This window comes from Anabrus simplex, chromosome 3, assembly GCF_040414725.1.
Source record: "Anabrus simplex isolate iqAnaSimp1 chromosome 3, ASM4041472v1, whole genome shotgun sequence".
In the NCBI taxonomy this organism is placed as follows: domain Eukaryota; kingdom Metazoa; phylum Arthropoda; class Insecta; order Orthoptera; family Tettigoniidae; genus Anabrus; species Anabrus simplex.
The window spans coordinates 249,334,868-249,356,997 of record NC_090267.1 but is presented as its reverse complement, the minus strand read 5'-3'; the positions used below and the strand labels follow the sequence as shown (position 1 = coordinate 249,356,997).

Genomic DNA, 22,130 nt, shown 5'->3' with positions numbered 1-22,130 from the left:
CTATGGTTAGATTATTTTCGGGAGCTGCTAGGTGGTGAAGATAAATGGGAAAAGGTAGATATGGAAATGGCAGGAGGACAAAATCAAGAGGTACGCATCCAGGAACTGGATAAAGAGATCTCGAGGGAAGAAGTGATGAGGGTACTGAGTAATCTTAAGAGTAAATCAGCAGGAGGATGTAATGGAATAAATAACGTCTTTTGGAAGGAAATAGGTAAGCACGTTCAGATAGTAGATGGTATAGTTAAACTTTTTAACAAGATTTTCGAAGGAGGGAACTACCCAAAAGAATGGAAAGTTGGTGTAGTATGTCCTATTTACAAAATAAAATTAAGTCTGATACAACTGCACAAGTTGTATTGAAACTTGTGCAATCGTATCAGACTTAATTTTAATTATTATCAAAACATTATTCACCTCCCATCTAGATACAAATCCTGTTGATACCGACACCGAACATTATATCTGCAGGTTCGATTATTTCTGAGGTGAGTGTACCTGGAAGGAATTTGATCATGCACTCTTTTTTTTTTGTTTTTTTTTTTTTTTTTTTTTTTTTTTAGTGACTGAACATTATTGGCTTTACGCACGGACTACCACACGTTTACGTTACTGACGTTCAGGTTACCGAAAATCAGACCTATATAACAATGTCAATGAATGCAGTTCTGCTCTGTTTTGAGTTGTCATGTACCGGCAGTTATTTAGGCAAATCAGATTTCAGGGATGAGATGATCCCTTGTTACTTTGAGTATTCACACCGTATATGGCAAGATGGAGCAAGATGAGCGATACGCTTAACAATTTTTGCTGAAAGAATTTCTTAGAAGTACCGTACCCACCGAAGGGCTACAGACTCACTGGAATTTCATGGACAATAAGAAACACACCTATGACGTATAGAACACACTAAGATAGGAGGAGCTAAAAAAAGTACCTCTCCGCTCTAGGCATATTCACCTACGAGAAGACAGAGATATTCTATTCATTTGATTATCAGTTTATTCCTGAAAATATGGCTCAGGTGTTAATGAAGTTCTCAGAATTCGTGTTCCGAAGAAGACGGTTGAATCAGTGTCGAGATGTAATAGCTGCCTACGGATCGAGCAGCAGTGGGCGCGATGTGAGTCACAGAACGCCTGTCCTTCACAATGTCGACCAGTTATTCGCTACTACATCTTTCTTTATCTACAAGAGAACATAAACTCGCGACCAGAGATTGGATGGAGCAGATACGAATCCGAATGCCGTTTCGGTTTGCGAAAGAAAGTATGCGTTTCACGAACAAGTGACCAGATATATTCTGTTTCGTAAAAAATATTGCTGCATTTTTCTTTATTAAGAATGAATTTTCTGTTAACTTAACAAGAAATTATACCCCTTTGTAAAAAGTGCAACATTAATAATGTAAAAGCGAGCAAGTAAAGAAGAAAGAGTAAACCGAGGTAGGATGCTTCTCTTAGAAACCATTGTCGGTTCCCTCTTACAATTATTTTTACAATCAATCAATCAATCAATCAATCAATCAATCAATCAATCAATCAATCAATCAATCAATCAATCATCACTGATATCAATTTAGGACAGTCCTCCAGGTGGCAAATTCTCCATCAATTGTTTACCTAGTATTTTCATCAATCAGTTCAAAGAAGCTGTAAATATATCGAATATCTTCCTTGGTAAATTACTCTACTTCTTTAGGGCCTTTTACCCAGTTCATTGGGGACGGAACTTGATGTGGATTTGCCCATATTTTACGACCGATGGCTCTTCCTGATGCAAACCCTAAGTGAAGAGATGAATTCACTATTGCGGGTTTATGTGGTGGTTAGTGGTGTGGTATGTTGTATGCAGATGATGAGAAATGTATTAAGAGGTGCACAAACACTCAGTTCCCGAGCCAGGGGAATTAACAACACGTAGTTAAAATCCCCGGTAAAGCCGGTATTCAAACCCGGGACCCTCTGAACCGAAGACCAATATGTTGATCATTGAGCGAAGGAAGTGGACCTTCCTTGGTAAACCATTCCATCTCTAATTCCTCTCTCTATAAACGAACATTTGCCCCAATTTTCCTCTTGACTTCCAACTTTATCTTCATATTATGATCCTTCTTACTATTAACAGCTCCATTCAAGCTTATTCGTCTACTACTGTCATTCCACGCTATCTCTTCACGCAGACAGCACGGAACATACCGCTTTGTCGAGCAGCTCGTCTCCTTACTTTAAAGTCTTCCGAACCGGAAGTTTGAAACATATTCTTAAGATAGCTATTTTGTTGAAGATCACCCAGAACAAATCGTGGTGCTTTCCTTAGGATCTTGTCCAGTTCTCTTAGCAAGTAATCCTGATGATGGATCCCATTTACAAGCATACTCTAATTGGGTCTTACCAGTGACTTACCCACCCACTCATTTCCATCGTTACTAACAGTGATCCCCCATGAGGTACCTTTGCTCCATGAACATAGTAATTACAACTGAGAGGAATTTCCTTCTTGGTGAAACAGTCTCACTTTTCACCCACTTTTACCGTCATCAGTCCTTCTTCCAACACTGTCGAGGTCTTTCTGTAGTCGCTCACACAATCTTGTAAATTACCGTATATATTGCTCTATACAGTATAACACAATCCACGAAATATCTATATATGATCCCAATCCTTTACACATATAATTTATATACAGTATGTGTTTAGGACCGTGGTGTAGGGGTAGCGTGCCTGCCTCTTACCCGGAGGCCCCGGGTTCGATTCCCGGCCAGGTCAGGGATTTTACCTGGACCTGAGGGCTCGTTCGAGGTCAACTCAGCCTACGTGATTAGAATTGAGGAGCTATCTGACGGTGAGATAGCGGCCCCGGTCTAGAAACCTAAGAATAACGGCCGAGAGGATTCGTCGTGCTGACCACACGACACCTCGTAATCTGCAGGCCTTCGGGCTGAGCAGCGGTCGCTTGGTAGGCCAAGGCCCTTCATGGGCTGTAGTGCCATGGGGAAAAAAAGAAAAAATGTGTTTAGGAACACATAGAGGTCCAATAAAACTGCCTTGCAGAACACCGCCGTCGCCGCCTCCGCCTCCACCCCCTCCCCCGCCCCTTCGGCAATGTAAATCACTACGGGATCAGATAATACTTTACCTACTCTAGTTCTTTGAGTCTATTTTCTAGAAATTGAGCCACCCATTCAACCACTGTTTCGTCTAGTCCAGTTTCTTGAATAGTCTCCCATGATCTACCTTTTTATTGTTGTGCCAGCGTATTTACTTCTATAAAGCGAAAACAGAGAACGAAAGTTGATCCCAGATGGAGGGGCAGGAATGAAGAAAATGAGTAGCCTGACACAATTGAGGAAAGTCCTAGAAGAGAGTGTATTTGTATGTGTTATACTAAAATACAACCAAACAACAAACGAAACAAAAATCCGTGCCATATACATCCCCTCCATTCCTTGGCTTGCCAAGACGACTGTTGCCATATATATACATGACCTACAGATATTGGAGTGACACATGGTTGTAGTGACATCTTTAGCCATATTGCTTGGCTTTAGTGACGGTTTTCTCCAGGGGGTTTTAACTTGGAAGAGTAGACAGATGACCACAGGTCCCGCAGCTGATTCTGGTACTGTTTCTACTTCCTTGTATCAGGCTCTTCACTTTCAACATTCCGATCCAATCTCCTATGGTCAATTCTTGTTCTCTTCCGACTCTAATAGTACAGTTTTTCCTAACTCGCACCGACACAGATAGGCATTATGGCGGCGATGAGATAGGAAAGGGCTAGGAGTGGGAAGAAGTGACCGTCGCCTTAATTAAGATACACCCCCAGCATTTTACTGGTATGAAAATGGGAAACCACGGAAAATTATCTTCAGGGCTGCCGACAGTGGAGTTGGAACCCACTATCTGCCGAATGCAAGCTCACAGCTACGCGACCCTAACCGGATGTCCAATTCGCTCGATAGTTGTACAGTATTTGGTTGCGAAATTCGGGGAGTCTTTCATTATAACGTCCTTCTTAGCCCTTTCCTTTCTTTTCCCGACACCTTAATTCCTCGAAGTGTTCAGACTTCTCCCCCTTTCTCCCTTCCGATTAGACTTAAGAACGGTTGGTTGCTCAGTTGCATTTCCTCTTACGACAATAATCACCACCGCACTACCACTATGGCCAGGTCTGCTACCCCTTACATCAAGTCAACTCCTCCGTTGTTCGCACGAGGACGAGTGAATTCCTTCCAGCCCTCAAACCATAACATTCTAATATGGCCGAAAATCGAACCCGGGGCCTACGGATAAGAGGTGGACATACTGCCTACACGATGGGGCTGGCATATAAAAATAAAGGAAGTTTATAATTTGGGTATAATTCCATATGATTGGAATATTTAATTTTCATGACCGCATGGTAATCGAAATAAAATGTCAGTGTATCAGATCGTGTTCAGTACGTATTGAAAGGGCGACTTGCACGCACTGTATAGAGTGATGGTGGTATAGAGCCTTTCCAACAGAATAAATATGATGCAGGCTAGCATAGCTCAGTTGGATAGAGCAACCGACGCGAAATCGAGAGGTTGCAGGTTCCGATCCCACCGGTGACCGGTTTTTTTTTTTTTTTTTTTTGCTATGGGCTTTACGTCGCACCGACACAGATAGGTCTTATGGCGACGATGGGATAGGAAAGGCCTAGGAGTTGGAAGGAAGCGGCCGTGGCCTTAATTAAGGTACAGCCCCAGCATTTGCCTGGTGTGAAAATGGGAAACCACAGAAAACCATTTTCAGGGCTGCCGATAGTGGGATTCGAACCTACTATCTCCCGGATGCAAGCTCACAGCCGCGCGCCTCTACGCGCACGGCCAACTCTCCCGGTGGTGACCGGTTTAACCATTTTTATTCTGTACTTAACTTTTCTACAATATGTAAGGTAGGGTGGGGGGGAAATTCCGTTCCCGCACCTAATTTCATCCCCTTAGGGATTTCCAGTTTGCACGGTTGGTGCCTAATGTTCAGGCGCGCGCACACGCGTAACCTCATCCCGTTGTGTTGTTGTGAGAGTTGGTTATGTGCACCACGTTTAGTTTCCGTGTACAAGGAGGATTCATTTTTCATCCCGAACTAAGTTAGTGCAGCATTCAAATTAAGTGCCTGTTAATACCAATATAATAAATCAGGGAATGTTCGTAATTTCGTCCCCCTTCATTTTATTTACTTATTTATGAAGTTTATAATTTTAAGATGGGAAAACGCAAGCAATGAGATAAGGAGGTTATGGAAAGGCTGTTAAGGGAGTAAGGGACAAAATAATGGGTTACAAGCGTACAAGTAAAGCGTTTAACATCCCACGAACAACGCTGAAACACTATGTTAAAAAGAATAGCAAAAAAACATTTTTCATAAATGGCCTTCAAGTAATTCTGTAACAGGGAACGTTTTTGGTAAGGTTAGAAAGGAAAAATATATTAAAATGAATTGTAGTTTTCATGAATTTTGTGGGGGACGAAATTATGAACACATTTTTGGTAGTTAAGTTTTTGCAGTGCTTATGTCCAATATTGACTACCTTACATTATAACAGTTTCATTGTAACTTACCCATAAGTAGAGAATATATTCATTAATAGCCTTGTCCATAATATTCCTGAATTTCTACAAGTCCAAATCTGCTAAGCGGAAGAAATATGCCTCCCTACCTTACTACATTTAATGAAGACTACCTAATACCTTGAAAGGCACAATATGCAAGTTCCTTATTCATTTGTCCGTAACGAAATTCTGAGGAAATATTTGAATACTCTCAGGAATTAAGCTAATGTAAGTGTCCACGTTGTCCATATTGTTTGCTGTCAGTGTAGCGATGCTCGTTGGATTCCTGCTTCCTGCGGCATAGTAGAACAAAATCCCGACAAAGTCTGCTGCCGTATGCAAACTGTTACATTTTAGAGAAACATATCGGAAGTTTTAATGAACGGGTTTTAGGTCAAACGTTTAACATGTCGGTGTCTCTAAGAAAATATCAACGGTTGCAGAAACGTTACTCGGAGTATTTCTTTAACATCCGTTCTTTACGGTATAACGCTGGAACATTGTTGCCCTGAAGCATTTTAACGTACTGGAAGTTAACTACACGGGGTTGTACACCCTCCCGTCGCTGATCTCAATCGGGATGGTACTTGCTAGCTGGAAAAAGGGAAGGACCAAATACGCAGCTCAGGTTGAAATTACGTTCCAGTGACTACGTTGCCGTTTTTCACAGACGCCGAGGTGCCAGAATGTTCTCCCACAGGAGCTCCTTTTAAGTTCCATTTAAATATACCGATAAGAGGCTGGGGTATTTTAGCACTTTCAAATACATACCACCGGACTGAGCTGGTACCAAACCCAAGTACTTGGACTCAAAAGGGCAGCGCTCTGCCGTCTCGGCTATTTATCCTAGATATTATTATTATTATTATTATTATTATTATTATTATTATTATTATTATTATTATTATTATTATTATTATTATTTATTGTGAACATAACAGAAAATGAGTCCCAGTTACTGCACAGAGTTCGCGTCATTAATTAACAGACGTAGGCTATCAATGACACACAATCTAGGTTTAAAAACACGAAACGCAACATAACTCTGATATCACACCACAATATGCGCCCCCGACCTTACTAAATATAATGAATACTACCTAATACGTTGAAGTTCACAATATGGACGTTTCTAATAACTAATGTACCGGGTGGTACACCTCCATGCCGCTAATTCAAACTTTGCGCCAGTTGAAACTCCTCTACTGGAGGAAGTCTGAACTTTATCTACTGTGTTAATTTTCTAGTTTCTCAGAAGATGTCACTACTTGTAAATTTTGAAGTTTCTGAACTGGGTCGTTCTCGATGTATTTTTGTTTTGCCTGAAGTAAGAAGTGTGGACATTCTCTTCCAGATGGCACTACTGAAGAACTACAATTATGCACCCTAGTGCGAAGTGAAAGAACTATGTTTTTGAAGAAATTGTGTGTTCATAAGTTTGTTCTTTGTTAAATTTCTTTCAGTTATTGTTTATGTTGGCAATATTAACCCCTTCTTTCCGCCAGGTTTGAATTTAGCCAATCCCGAATTTCTTTAATTAATTTATGACCAATCAGGTGTATCTTCTTCAACTTGGATATGTTGCTTAACCCTAGCCAATAAAATTCTTGTGGGAGGGTGTTCTCATTCCTGAAACGCCTCGAACTTTCCGCGAGGGTTTATAAACTGCTGATTTTCGGGTCTCCGGGCCACTTCAGTAACATCTTTCAGTGTGTAAAGTACGTAGCAGGGGGCGGGAAGCGCCTCTTTCTTCGGGCAGCAGTTCATCCACAAGGTAATGGCCGTTTAATAACTTATTTTCTTGCTAGCTCAGCAGTTTAACTCTCGGGGCAGGTCCGAAGCCTTTTACCATGTAACTTTCCCTTAAAAGGTAAAGACACTCGGTATCAATTCTATCTGTTTAAACTATAAATTGGGATAGAGAGTGCTTAACCCTCTCGAGCTCCCACTCATATTGCTTTGAGGTGAACTTATTTTCTCAGCCGTTTCTTCCAGTCTAGCGTAATGTAAATTGTCTTCTCATATAAGTCACCTCTTTAGTATGGGATTAGCCCTTGCATTAACGGCCTAGTGCCAAGTAGGTTTTAAACAAAATGTATTAGGAGTGCAGCTTCGCCTCCTCTCAAGTTGGTATTTTAGAGGCCAGGTAATTAACCTGTTTCTTTACTTAATAGGCCTCAGTATTTAACCCCTGTTTTCATGTCCTGGGAGGACAACTTGAAAGTGGAGTTTGGTGTGGCCTTTGATAGGCTGGAACTTAAAAGCAGGTTGCTCTTTCTAAAATTTTGTTTTCTGCGCGCCTCGAGGAAGCTTTACTGTGTAATTAGGAGCAAGTGCTCCTGGGCATGATTGGGGTCTTCTGCCCCTTTGTTGAATTCTGTATATCGTAAGGTTGGACTTATAGCTCAAGAATTAGGTGTCTGGCTCTCGGAGCCCAAATCCTGTAATCATTGTAATTGTACATTTTCGAGTTGTGTTTCGGCTACTGAGTACCTGTTCTATTTGTTATTTCTTAATCTTTAAAAGAAAATATAACCTTGTTAAATTTTATCTTAACTTTAATTTTGTATTTTGGGACCTGTTCACCCCCGCACCTTCTTTCACCTCTGCCGTTCCACAGATACCTCGGAACAACTAATAACAAAATTTAACTTGTATTATATATTTTTAAATACGTTGCTTTTCTGTTCGCGAGTGTTTTGATGTCGCACTAACAGATGGAAAATTATCGGCGACGCTAAGATGAGAAAGGGTTAGGTTGGGGAGGAAGTGACCGTGGCCTTAATTAAGGCACATCCCCAGCATTTTTCTGGTGTGAAAATGGGAAACGACGAAAATCATTTTCAGGGCTGCCAACATTGGGATTCGAACCCACCATCTCTCGAATGCAAGCTAACAGCCTACACGAAACTAACCGCACGGCCAATTTGCTCGATTTTTTTAATATATAAAAACAGGATTTTTCAATTAGGGTATTATTTAAAAAAGATTATTTTTACAAAGTTTATATTGGAGTAATTTACATTTTGTTGACTCTATTCAATTACGTTAAGAAATACATATGCAAAATTAAGTTCCCAGAAGTAAACCATAATTCAGTTTCATCGACTGCAAATGTTAGAAATATTTAAGAAGTACATAGTTGTACGAAGAAATAAATCTGGCATACAAAAATATCAATGTATGGATCACTATCATCATTATAACCATTACGATTGTCTGGCTACTTGCCTGAATGGTTAGCATAGTGGTCTTCGGTTCAGAGGGCCACTGCTTCGACTCCTGGATCGGAAATTTTAACCTTACATGATTAATTCCTTGGCTCGGAGGCTGGATGTTTATGCTGTCTCTAATTTCCCTGCAACCACACGCAATACTATTTTCCACCACATTAACACGAGAGATGCCGCCCACCGTCGTCTGAGGGTCTGCATTACAAGGGGTGCACCAGGCTAGCAACAGCCTCACGAATCTTATCTTCTTCTTCTTCTTTTTCTTCATTCTATGATTGGTCTAACGCACGTATCACACCTATCTTCAAGCTAGTGAACTGGAAAGTGCAAGTCACTGGTGAGGTATTTCTGCTCTAAATTCCTGGAAAAGTTACTATATTCACAATCTAGTACACGGATGCAGACTATCTAGGGTAAAGCTGTCATCCGTTCACTCTTTCTTGGATCCAGTCCAGCAGACTTCCTTTCGAGGATCGGTTTGCTACGTAAGATCGGCAGCAGTAGCTGCTATGACTTCTTGGAACATTCTTACATTTTTTCATACCTAGAATACCGTGGTTGTGCTAGAAGTACAACATCTAGGACTAAGAGGTCACTAACAAACATGATTAACATTCTCAGCACATATCTTCCTTTTGTTGCGTGTTCTAAGAATAACGAGACCCACGCATCACTTCCTACGTGGACACTTTCATTAACTCAATTCCTGGGAGTATTCAAATACTTGTTCAGGATTGTGTTACAGACAAATGAATAAGAAACTTGCAGATTGCGCCTTTCGCAGCCCTTTCCTCTGCCCAATTCCAATGGTCTGTACTGTGACAGATTTAACATTTTAAAATAAATCGTACAGGCCATGAAAATCGCTGGAGGAATAGACAGTAAGGTCTTCCATTATTCGTAAACTCGGCATTAAGATAGCGTGGTCAGCTATCCTATGTTATTGGCTTTTACGTCACACCAACTGATAAATCTTATGGCGACGATGGGATATGACAGGGCAAGGATGGAAGCGACCGTGGCCTTAATTCAGCTGTATGGAAAACCACGGGTTCAAACACGCTATCACCCAAATGCAAGCTCAGAATTACATGATCCAAACCACACAACCCTGGCTCGGTGCGCAGTCAGCTCTTTGCCTCCTGGAATGAACTTGTTGAAGTACTCAGAACCGTGTATTGAAATACCGAATTAATTATTTTCATTTATTTTCATTTATTAATTAATTTATTTATCTATTTATTTATTATATGCTATGGTGACCGGTTCCTTGGCCGAATGGTTGGCGTAGATGTGGCTCAGATCTTCCTGAATTCTATTCCTGGTAAGACTGGGCTTTTAGCCAAGTTCGGTTAATTTATCTGGCTTGGGGCAAGGTGATTATGTTCGTAAAATCAGGATAGGAACTTACCTTGTAGATCTCAATATCTTCCAGAGTCAAGTAGGGAAAGTCAAGTAGCCTAATGCAGTTTTGCAGCCATAATTTATCAGGTGTCCGTAGTCGTTCTGCTTGGTCTCATGTCCACTTTTTACTTTCAAACGATGACAGGATTATGTTTATTTTTGCGTGAAAAAATCAGTCTCCGGTTTTGGAAGAATCCTAACGTTTTATGAGTCCAAGACGCCAAGAAAATGGGCCTCACATCATAACTGTGATCTGAAATGTGAGGCTTCTTTGGGGACATTGCCTCAGTTGAGTATGAATAAAAATCGGGAGTTAGAGGGTTAAGGACGTTAGTTTCTATCCTAATTTTAATTGTCCTGATCCACTTTATAACGACTTCCAATTTTACTGGACGTCAGTTATTCATATTATTTTTATGAGGACGTATTATATTGTTCATTACGTAACATATTAAATTTTATGTGTGAAAATTCACTGGTACTCGTGAATATACGAACACAATGAGATAGCTGTATGAGTCATCTTATTATCATAGGATTCCTTTGTACTCTGTACATGCTGTGCTGAAAAAATCTGTGATTTATTTATTGTGATATACAACAAGCCACTATGACCCTATTTATCGGTATAAGAAGAACCAAGGTGCCGTCGCAAGGAGCGGACATTTAGGCAGTAATTGCATAGATTGGATCATAGACTTGGCTTAAGACAGCATTACGTTACTTACCTTAGCTGAATATTTTAGGAGCTCCTTCATCAACCTGTATTCCTGTAGGAAATTTTCATTACGTAGCAAGGGACACGCATTTCAATACTTCTACCTCTTTTACGAAATGTCGTACAGAAGCAAATAGGGACTAATGCTTCCAAGCTGTCGTATGTTGTTTACTGATTAAGAGGTAACAAGAGAATAGATAGGTTGAGAGTACTTTGAGTGTTCAAACGTCGTTTGGTTGATATTCGACTAGTCTGTTAACGACAACGCAAAATTTATGAAGGGATATTAGCGTGAAGTAGAAGCGTAGAGGTACACACACAACTAAACCGTGCCTAAGCCATGTTTGATAACAGAGGAAGTTCGTGAAAATCGTTGGGTAGGGATTTGACCATTGCAGTAGATTCAGTTCATGGACTGGTTTCATGAATCTCTTTATGACACCCTATCTTGCACTTATTTTTTCACCCCTTGTAATTACTGTATCCTACATCTATTCTAATCTGCTTGACATATATTTCTTGGCCTCCCTATCAATCTATATCTTCTTACGATCAAACTTCGACAAATGTTTCTCCCCTCACAGCTAGATTTAGTACATCTTAATTTTGTAATCCGATCTACCCATGAACATTCATTGGTATTTTATTTTATTTTACAGTATTTCTACACCGGTTACTGTCCATAATTCACTCCTATATAATATTACTCCATACATACGGCTTCATGAACGTTCTCCTGATACGTATATGCCTATATGTGAGATGAGCAATAATGCCCTCTGTAATGCCATTTTGTGTTATTCAATTAACAAAACTCACCTACTCCCTTCAAGACTTCATTTTCTACAAAATCTGACTTCATTTTATTTATTTATCTATATCCCGTATTCCTTCACCTAAACCGTCAGTAACGTTCAGCAATTTATTCGACTTATATTCAAGTTATATCATCGGCAATCTTCTGTAAATATTGACACGAATTTTTATTTATTTATTTATTTATTTATTTATTTATTTATTTATTTATTTATTTATTTATTTATTTACTGTTTCAAAGATCCCATGAGCTACTGCTCGTATTGGTACAGTACATTAAAGTTACACTATTAAAGGAAAAGTGAATTATTTACTCGTACAATACAGAGGTGATCAAAATTTATAATAATTTAAATCTAAAATACAACATTTTTCAAGGATACAATTGTTGTTTAAAGTTCATATAAACATAACAATATAGCTAGAAATGAAACCTGATAATAAGTTAAACAGACTAAATCCAAGAAAATTAAATTTTGTCCATAAATGTTTTTTTATATTCCTTTTGAATTTATTGAAATTCTGACAAGCTTTCATCGAGTCTGGAATGGAACTCAATGCTATTATGGCCCTATACATTACACCATTAGTTACATACTGTACTTCACTGTATTCATTCAAGGGACATGTAAGTTTCCAGATTGCCGTGTTGCATTATCATGAATAGATGAATTACTGATGAATTTGAGTTTTACTTTTCCCCGAGCAAACCATGTTTAATTTTGAATGCAAGCGTTACTAAGGAGTATGCAATAGATAATCTAAACAAAAGGAATGCCTGTTGATAAGTATATTATTTGTCTGAACATTAAGAATGGAAAACTATAAAGGGCTCTGAGTGCTTTATTTTGAAGAATTTGAAGTTCTGCTATTTGAACTTGAGAGCAGCAACTCCGTACAACATTAGTGCATTGTAAATGGCTATGAATTAAATCATAGTAAACACACGTTACGTTAGATTCGGGAATTATTGCACGTAGTCTGTTCAATACACCTATAGTAGGTACTGTTTTACTCTTAATAAACTGCAGGCGATGGTCCCAGTCTCGTTCCTCTCCAAAGTTTGTAAGTTATGAAGCGCACAGAACTTTGTGCCAGGTTCTTTCTGCCCAGTCTTCCTTTATCTTTTGTACATGCTCCAACGGTATCAGGTATAATAAAAGTCTTCTTCTTTTAAAAGCAGCAAATCCTAGTAAAACTATCACAGTGTAGAAGATGTGTTTCTTTCATGAACAGCAAGCACAAAATAACGCTACTCATGAAGTAAAACTTCTCAAATATTTGTAAATCCTGTTGAACAATGTGTAAACAATCACCTCTCAATTCTTTACACAGAGTATTAAAACTCTTGGGTGATGACTCATCCATTCTTTGCTGGCCACTTAGCTTCCAACCCTGATTCACGCTGATCAAACATTAAATTGAAAACTGCTTAAGGATAAACCTCGACAGTCAATCAGAGTTCTGTAATTAGGGCCCTGTCACATATCATTAAACACAATTAGGGAATTAGCTTAGTACTTTTCACTATAATTTTCTCAAACAGCTTTTTCTTGAGGATGCGCTGCAGATTTAAGGTTAAGTACAGTCAATTGACTCTAATTCATCACAAATATCTTTCCTAGAACATGCCAACGTTTTTGTTCCGCAATTACATAGTCGGGGTTACTAATTTAGCCTCTACTGTATTCTTTGTATTCGACACGTCTGTCTTATCTTGATGGATCTCTCTAAGAGCCTTCACTTCTTCAAGATATCAGTCGGTTCCTTTTGAGGGAGCTGACCTCCGTGGCGGTCAGTTAGTCCTTGTCTTCTGTTCCTAAGATCCCGGCTATGGTCGACGGCATTCGAGAATATTTTAATATGACAAATCCCCGTCCTTTTTTCCACCACGCTCAAGAATTCAAAAAAAATTGTCACATGCAGATTACTAGGAGTAGGAAGGAAGTGACTGTGGTCTTAACTATGGTACAGCCGCAGCATTTCCTTGGTATGAAAATGGGAAGCCACGGAAAACCATCTTCAGGGCTGCCGACAGTGGGGCTCGAACCCACTATCTCCCGAATGCAAGCTCATAGCTGCGCGCCCATAATCGTACGGCCAACTCGCTTGGTATAATAATAATAATAATAATAATAATAATAATAATAATAATAATGCACTATTTTGAAATTGTAAGATCTTCTTTGCCGGGCCCGTGGTGTAGGGGTGGCGTGCCTGTCCCTTACCCGGAGGCCCCGGGTTCGATTCCCAGCCAGGTCAGGGATTTTTACCTGGACCTGAGGGCTAGTTTGAGGTCCACTCAGCCTACCTGATTAGAATTGAGGAGCTATCTGACGGTGAGATAGCGGCCCCGGTCTAGAAAGCCAAGATTAACGGCCGAGAGGATTCGTTGTACTAACCACACGACACCTCGTAATCCGCAGGCCTTCGGGATGAGCAGCGGTCGCTTGGTAGGCCAAGGTCCTTCAAGGGCTGTAGTGCCATGGGGTTTGGTTTGGTATTAAGATCTTCTTTATGGAACTTTGGATAAACACAACATCCCTTTCTATATCTGTAAAGTACTAGATTTGCAATGATATGTTGGATTATGTTGATATGTTTTGTTCCTAATACTGTATAATGAAAACAACAACTCAGAAAATTACTGGCGGTAGAGAGAGGGAAGATTTAATAACTTCATGTTATTCAACAGGTACACGGGCTGTTATTATGCCCTTTAAACCAACCGGATGAGTTGGCCGTACGGTTAGGGGCGCGCAGCTGGGAGCTTGAATTCGGGAGACAGTGGTTTCTAACCCCACTGTTGGCAGCCCTGAAGTTGGTTTCCTGCGGCTTTCCATTTTCATACCAAGAAAATGCTGGGGTTGTATCTAATTACGGCCACTTCCTTCCTACTCCTAGCCCTTTCCTTTCCCATCGTCGCCCTAAGACCTATCTGTGTCAGTGTGACATAAAGCAGCTTGTAAAAATAAAACTATCATAATCTATACTCACAAATCTAAGATCCTATGTTTGTTCCCAATTTTCTTGTTACGTCACAGATTTGCAAAATTCTTATATGTCATGATTGTTCTCTAGTGTAGACGTACTAGATGAAGACTAATCACACTTGAATTAATTTTTAAGCAATAAATAATATTCTATAAAATATTGTTTATTAGAAATGTGTCGGTGATTCAAGGAGAGTTACATATACACTTGGTGCTCGAATTTCAATGACGGTAAAATCAACACACTTTGAACTATTAATTATAATTATGTGCACTTTGCTGTGAGTGGGCACTCACCTGCAGCGAGCTTGGCCGTGTACTCGGGGTTTTCGACGATGTAGTCCAGGCCGATTCGGGAGTCCATGGTCATGGTGGTGGTGGGGCGGGCATGAGGGCGGGGTCGCTCACACCAACGCAACCCCCGGACTGAAAAATGAAACAAATATACAATGAGTACATCACTCTTTACGATTTGAGAGTTAACGCGGAAACCGTTCGAAATGAGGAATTCAGTTTTCGAATTAGATTCATTGGTACGGAGGCGGTTATTAACATACACAGACAGAGTACATACGTAGGCACCTAAAATATGTTTTTTTAAAGGTGCATATACAGGCACCTTAAAAAACAAACGTACTATTTATAGGCATGAGTACTTTTATAGGCATCCATTAATTATAACACGAGATAAAAGTATTTTAAATGACATACATGAGCACTAAAAGAATATATTTAAATTCATACAAACATTTTACTCACTAGTATCTATAACAGAGACGATCACGCTGGGCTTTTCGTCCCGCAGGCACACAGCGTTTACTGTAAAGGAGCGGACGAGCCATCAGTGTGTGCGCTTCAGCGACAGCTACGTTGTGGTTACGTCACAGGCCGTGAAGGATAAAGAGCGGCGAACGTTCATTTGAGTATTTAGAGATTTTATCAGTGGGCAGAAAGCCAGGTAATGCTCTATATCAATTATATTATAAAACATTTTTTATTTCTTTTCTATTTATTATTATTGAAAAATGCGCACATGCCGTGCAGAATACCATTGCATTACATTTACATTACATACACATTACTTTTCTTTGCTATAAGCTACGATGGATTTCTGTCTATTCCTGCATTTTACAATATGGTATCGATCACAGAATTTCAAGCACAACTCACACACACATTCGTCACTTGGTTCGTGAAATAATTTGTTGCAGCACACCTTGTGGTGGAAACCATGGATCACCAATCTCGTCGTCACGTGTCGCATATCATGATTAGCTTCCATCCAGGTCCTGTCTTGCATAGCAGATGTTGCATAGAAGTCCTCTGGTATGTTGTTTTTCTTCTCATGCAGATCTTGTATAAGCTGTTTGAAGCTGGTACTAGCTTGAAGTATGAGCTCGCATCTCAGATCCTCTATTAAGAAGGTCTCCCTGGTAAGCTCATACACTAGCCTCGATCTTGCATTCTGCGGGACTCCTAAAATTCTCTTCAGGTATCTAGCCTTTACTCGCTCCAATTCTTCCAGCTGTTTGTACGTGAGGTATTCTGCCACTAATTCTAGGCCATACGTCAGAACAGGTAGTATCTTTAACCTAAACAAGTCCATAGCTGTGCTGATCGATAGTTGTGTGATGTTCCTGATTTCATTCATAGCCCTAGTGGCCGCCACTGCTCTAGATCTTATATGTAAACTGAAACTCTTTCCCGTTGTTTGAATTGTGATACCTAGATATTTAAAATTGTTAGCCCTCTTGAGTAGTTTGCCATTGCATTTTATGTTCTCTGCTTCAGTGAGTCTTCCACCTTTCCTAAATATTACCAATTCCGTCTTCTCTTCGTTTATCTGGATGTCGTTTCTCTCTGCCCATTCCCATAGTGTGTTTAGCGATACTTGCAGTTTATCTATATCTGTCGCTGCGATGGCCATGTCATCAGCGTATACGTATGTGCTTGTTCCTGTCATTCCTTTGGTGACATCGTTCGTGAGAACATTAAACAGGATAGGGCTGAGTGGATCGCCTTGGAGGACACCGTTCGTCTGCGACAGCCAGTCAGATATGCCTATTCCATCATCTATCTGTATGTAGTTTTCTGCCAGTATATTCGATATCAGGGTCGTTGTGCTCGTTCTTCCAATTAGTTCCTCCAGTTTATCTATTAATACCTTTCTGTTGACCGTATCGAAGGCTTTTGAGTAATCAACAAAAACCACATATAGTTTTCCTTTTGGTCTTTCTATCGTCTGTTTTATTTGTTCCAACATGTTTTCTACTGCCAGAGTCGTGGATCTTCCCTTTCTAAAACCAAACTGTTCCTCTGGTAGAAGGGGTTCTAGCTTCTCTGCCAGGCTTTTGGCGAGGATTCCTGTTAGGAGTTTCAGTAATGTAGATTCCAACGCTATTCCTCTATACGTGTTTGGGTTCTCTGTGTCTCCTTTTCCCTTGTATAATAGCTTGATTGTTGACTTTCTCCATTCGTCTGGTATACTTCCTAATTCTAAACATTTATTTAGAAGGGAGGTCCATATCGGTAAGTACTCTTGTGCTGTCTGCTTTAAGTGTTCACTTCTTATTCCATCTACTCCTGGTACTCTGCTATTCCTCATTTTCTGTATCGCTTTCGCAATTTCATCCGTGGTGAAGATCTCATCAGCTTGTGGAGTCATAGGTGTCTTAATCATGCGTCTTGTTTCTTTTGAGCAAATTACTATTCTTATATGATCTATCCATGTTTCCATAGGTATGTTGGGCTGTATTTTCTGCCCTTTTGGCCTCAGAGCTCGGTAGGGGTCTTCTTCTGCCTCCTCTACCATTTTTTTTAATGTTCTTTTTCCAGGTGTTGCTTTTTGTTCTTTTTTATTAGGTCCTTGTATTTCTTTCGTTCTCGTTGGTATTCTTCGGTGGTTGCGCTTGCCATTTGTCCTCTAGTTTTATGTAGTGTTTTCAGTGTCAATTTTCTTTGTTCATAACATTCTCTGTCGAACCATGGCCTCGCCTTCCTATTTGAATCTTGTGTGGTGGCCCCACTTATTATAGTTGATTTCAGCCATGTAGCGGCCTCATCAATATTTCCTGCTCTTATTGCTCTTTCAACCTTATCTTTTTCTTTCATTTTCCCTTTAATTTTTTCCATGTCCAGGGTCTTGCCAAATGTTATATTTCGTCTTTCTTCTAATTTGCTACTTCTACCGTTTTCTATATTTAATTGTACTGGAATGTGTTTACGGATGACTGCTGCTTCTTTTTTCACTGTGGTGGCAAGGTGTTTTGATCTAAAGCCCTTTGTGATTATTAGGTCTATTGTGCTAGCTCCGTTATGCCCTATGTATGTCCAGTCCTCCTGTCTGTTGTGTATTGTAAAGCCTTCATTTGTTAGATATTCCATTACTTCTTTGCATTCTTTTCTATTTACGTATATCGACAATAAAGCGTGTACCGGCATCTCAAAATATGTTTGTACTCTACGCAATGAGTTAAAAGTTTTACTCTTAAACTCATCAAAAATAAATACTGGGATTAACATTTTAGATCATTTATTTGAAAACATACTGTATATCTACTTGTTATTGCATTTTCAGTGTTGTACAGTTCTTAGATAGTAAATATCTATCTTCACTAGTGGGGAAATTCACTCCCTATTTAGAGGCTAACGACTGTCAATGGTCGTCTAACAAAAACTTTTAAGTACTTATTTTCAGAAACACTATTATTATTATTATTTTTTATTTGCCACTAATTGTAGTTACAATTTAGGGATGGTGAATGGAGAAAGGGCATAGCCCCATATACACAAAAGTGCCTCCATCACCACTTAAAATTATAATATACAAATATACAATTACATTCTACATGTAATTGTATATTTGTATATTATAATTGAGCAGTGAAAGACGCGTAGCATTACAACACTGTGCAAAATCAAGCGTTAAACTTCTGACTTATTGATGAAGGCGAGTCTGATAACTTTGGTAATTATGATGACGATATGAATGAACAAATTTCCCCTCAGCGTGAAGAAACAGTCAGCTCAGAGTCAGCGTACGAACATCTCCAAAGAGGCGAACATATGACGACCCACGACTGGCTGATGATTATTCCTAAAAAGTGTAGCTATATTGATTACCAGTTTTAAGGTCCTCACTTCCACACCTTAATCAAGTATGATTTTTTTAAATGTGTGCATATAGACTGGGAACAGTACTGTTTGATAGTACCGGTGATAACTAAGACACTTGTGAACAGTCCGCTGCAAAACACCAACAAATCCAGCAACTCCACGCACCGTATGGCCATGGGCACGGCCAAACACGATTGCCCATTTTTGCCATTCTGTCACATCTTTACACTGCCCATGTTGATCTACACTGTCCGCTTGAAACATCAACGTCACACTGATCGTTACTGCCTTATACTCACGTAGAGGCAGCGCGTGTGCGGTTGAACACGGGACTCATTCGCTGCGCCATCTGTACAGGCTTAACGATCCATCTGTGCGTGCGCACTAGAGTGACTAATTTTTTGTCTGGTGAGCTTATGATATTGCTCATACCTAATGCAGATGGTAAGCTTCGTTCTCCCTTGTATTTGTTGGCGGTAGATTCAAATGGAAAGTTTCTTTTTTTTTTTTTTTTTTTTTTTTTTTTTTTTTTTTTTTTTTTTTTTTTTTTTTTTGCTAGGGGCTTTACGTCGCACCGACACAGATAGGTCTTATGGCGACCATGGGATGGGAAATGCCTAGGAAGTGGAAGGAAGCGGCCGTGGCCTTAATTAAGGTACAGCCCCAGCATTTGCCTGGTGTGAAAATGGGAAACCACGGAAAACCATCTTCAGGGCTGCCGATAGTGGGATTCGAACCTACTATCTCCCGGATGCAAGCTCACAGCCGCGCGCCTCTACGCGCACGGCCAACTCGCCCGGTGGAAAGTTTCTTAAAAGCTTCCTAGATCCACCTGGAATCATTAAGGTCATTGCGTATATTAGAGTAAATATTACGAAATGTGCCTTCACGACTTCCTTCAAAATGTTCATTTCTCAAACATTTAAGGAAATAATTATTCTGCCGATTGTTCACTTTGGAGCGGGTATAGTAATATGGATGGTTCTTTAACACCTCGTATTCCAGATAAAGTCGACTTTTTCAGTGGAACAAGTACCCGGAAAATGTACTGACATTATTCAACCTCTTCAATGTTGTCAAGCATAATACAAACAGTCTTTCATCCTAGCACCAAATTACAATATATGGCACAGGGATAACATAATCAAAATGCAGTCACTTGTTCACTTCCAGTTATAAGGCCCTCACTTCCACACCTTAATCAAGTATTATTTTTACAAACGTGTGCTTATAGACAGAGAACAGTGCTGTTTGATAGTACCGGTGATAACTAAAACACTTGTGAAACGTTGGCTTTTATGCGATGAGTTCGTAGTTCATTAAACCTGTCTTTTATGTGTTCCTACATGAGTGAAGCGTCATAACACTTCAACGTCAGCCGAAACGGACTCAGTTTATAAGTTAACTACGTACCTACTTACTACGAGCTGTTTCATTAAGCTGCTCAACTTACAGCCCGTTCTGAGCAGGGTAAGGAAGAAGTTGTAAAATTCTATATTTGAAGCATGTTTACATGAGGAGTTGAGACATGACAGAAGCAGCAAAAACGTGATTCCGGAGGAGAGTGACCAGAACAATTTGGGTTGATAAAAAAAGGAAGTGTTGAAGCAGAGGAAATTATGTCTGACCAGTAAAATATGGAAAACAAAGACTATATTTATAGGCGAAATATCAAGGCACAATTTTTTTGTCTGGTGAGCTCATGATATTGCTCATACCTAATGTAGATGGTAAACTTCATTATATTACATTTGAACGGCACCGATGCACAGAGCACGGAGCTCTTGCGCCTCGATCTGCACGCGTGAGATTTTGGGCGTTTGAGAGGCCCTGGACAAGATCCTCGAGCATGGAGCACCTGCTAGGGCAGTGAACTGCATAACACAAGAGGAACTAAAATCCTACTTGGTAACAGAGAGCTATGATTACAGCGGCAAATATTACCTTACAAAGTTAATAATAATGCCTCTGATTACATATACAGAGGGTACAGTACGAAAGATGGTATGATGGAGGAGTTCATCTGGTGGAAATAAGGACACCACCACAGTCTATGCCAGGGCCTCTCAGGGTGCATGCGCGTGGTGCATGCACTGTGCACGGTGCAAAAGACGTCTTCGCTTGGTTGACCAGAGTGCAGACCCCCCACTCCTCGATTTGGAGCAATAGCGCTTACTCTCTCTTTCCTCACGCCTGTCTCCCTCTGCCCCACTTGCGCCGTAGCGCTCCAAATCCGGGCTGAGTTGAGCCGAGTATAGCCGAGTAGAGCCGAGCTTAGCCGAGTAGCCCAGAGACGAAGCGTTGATCCGAGCCATGCCGAACGGCACCGATGCACAGTGCACGGAGCTCTTGCGCCTCGATCTGCACGCGTGAGATTTTGGGCGTTTGAGAGGCATATAAAATATCAGGACGCACCTTTAGAAACACCAACCCCTTCAGCCGTGGCTCACGACCTGGGCACCACGTCTTAAAACGTTCACTCCCTAGTTTCTACAATGGCAAGATCTTTAGCAAGTCAGTTACGAACAGTATTGCACATTCACAGTAAAAGTCGTTGTTTGACTGAATACATTCTGTTTAATGAGACAGCACTGCAGTGTAATGATGCGTGAGTCGGCTACATTCACTAGATGTTTACAACTCTACAGCCTTCAGCAATGTCACTTCAGTCACGGTACACCTTTCCGTTCTGAGCTCGACCACCCAGCTATTGCAAGTTAGTCAGGTTCTTCACACCGTTATACTACGCCAAGAGCCACTGGGTCGCACAAGAGCTCTGTAGTTAACCCTCGAGCAGGCACGCCTAAGTACAAAAAGTGCAGGTACACTGCATTGAACTATTTCATTACTGTTTTACAATAGCGGGGTTATAGTTGTTGCTTTATTGCTGCTTGAACTTGTTTTAATCCCACCTCGGCAGATCCTGAATAAGAATACGATTCAGTCCAACTCCCCGACACTTCATAGAGAGCATCGAAATCTGTTATCCATACGTATTTGTTAGTTTATCAATAGCGTTGGATTAAATACTGTATTCTCTTACTCAGTGTAAATTTTAATATTAATTGTTGCTAAATCAATACTTTTATCCTCTACAGAACTGAAATCGCCGGGAGATTTTTTTTCAACAGCATAATGGGTAAAATTTCAAATATTGCTGTAGTAACTATTGTTATGATTCCAAACTCATGACATTATTCATTAATGATTATACGACAGATTTCACTTATTTCATATCGAAAATTTAAAATTGAAATAGATGCATAAAA

At 40.1% G+C, this 22,130-nt stretch overlaps 1 protein-coding gene across 1 annotated transcript in view; it reads right to left on the bottom strand.

Moving 5' to 3' along the window:
- The window catches only part of form3 (formin 3), a 962,880-nt gene that overhangs the window by 514,066 nt on the left and 426,684 nt on the right, over positions 1-22,130 (bottom strand). The window contains exon 2 of the mRNA XM_067142982.2: positions 15,043-15,171. Coding sequence (XP_066999083.2) covers positions 15,043-15,171 — 129 coding nt within the window. The remainder of the gene's footprint in view (positions 1-15,042; positions 15,172-22,130) is intronic.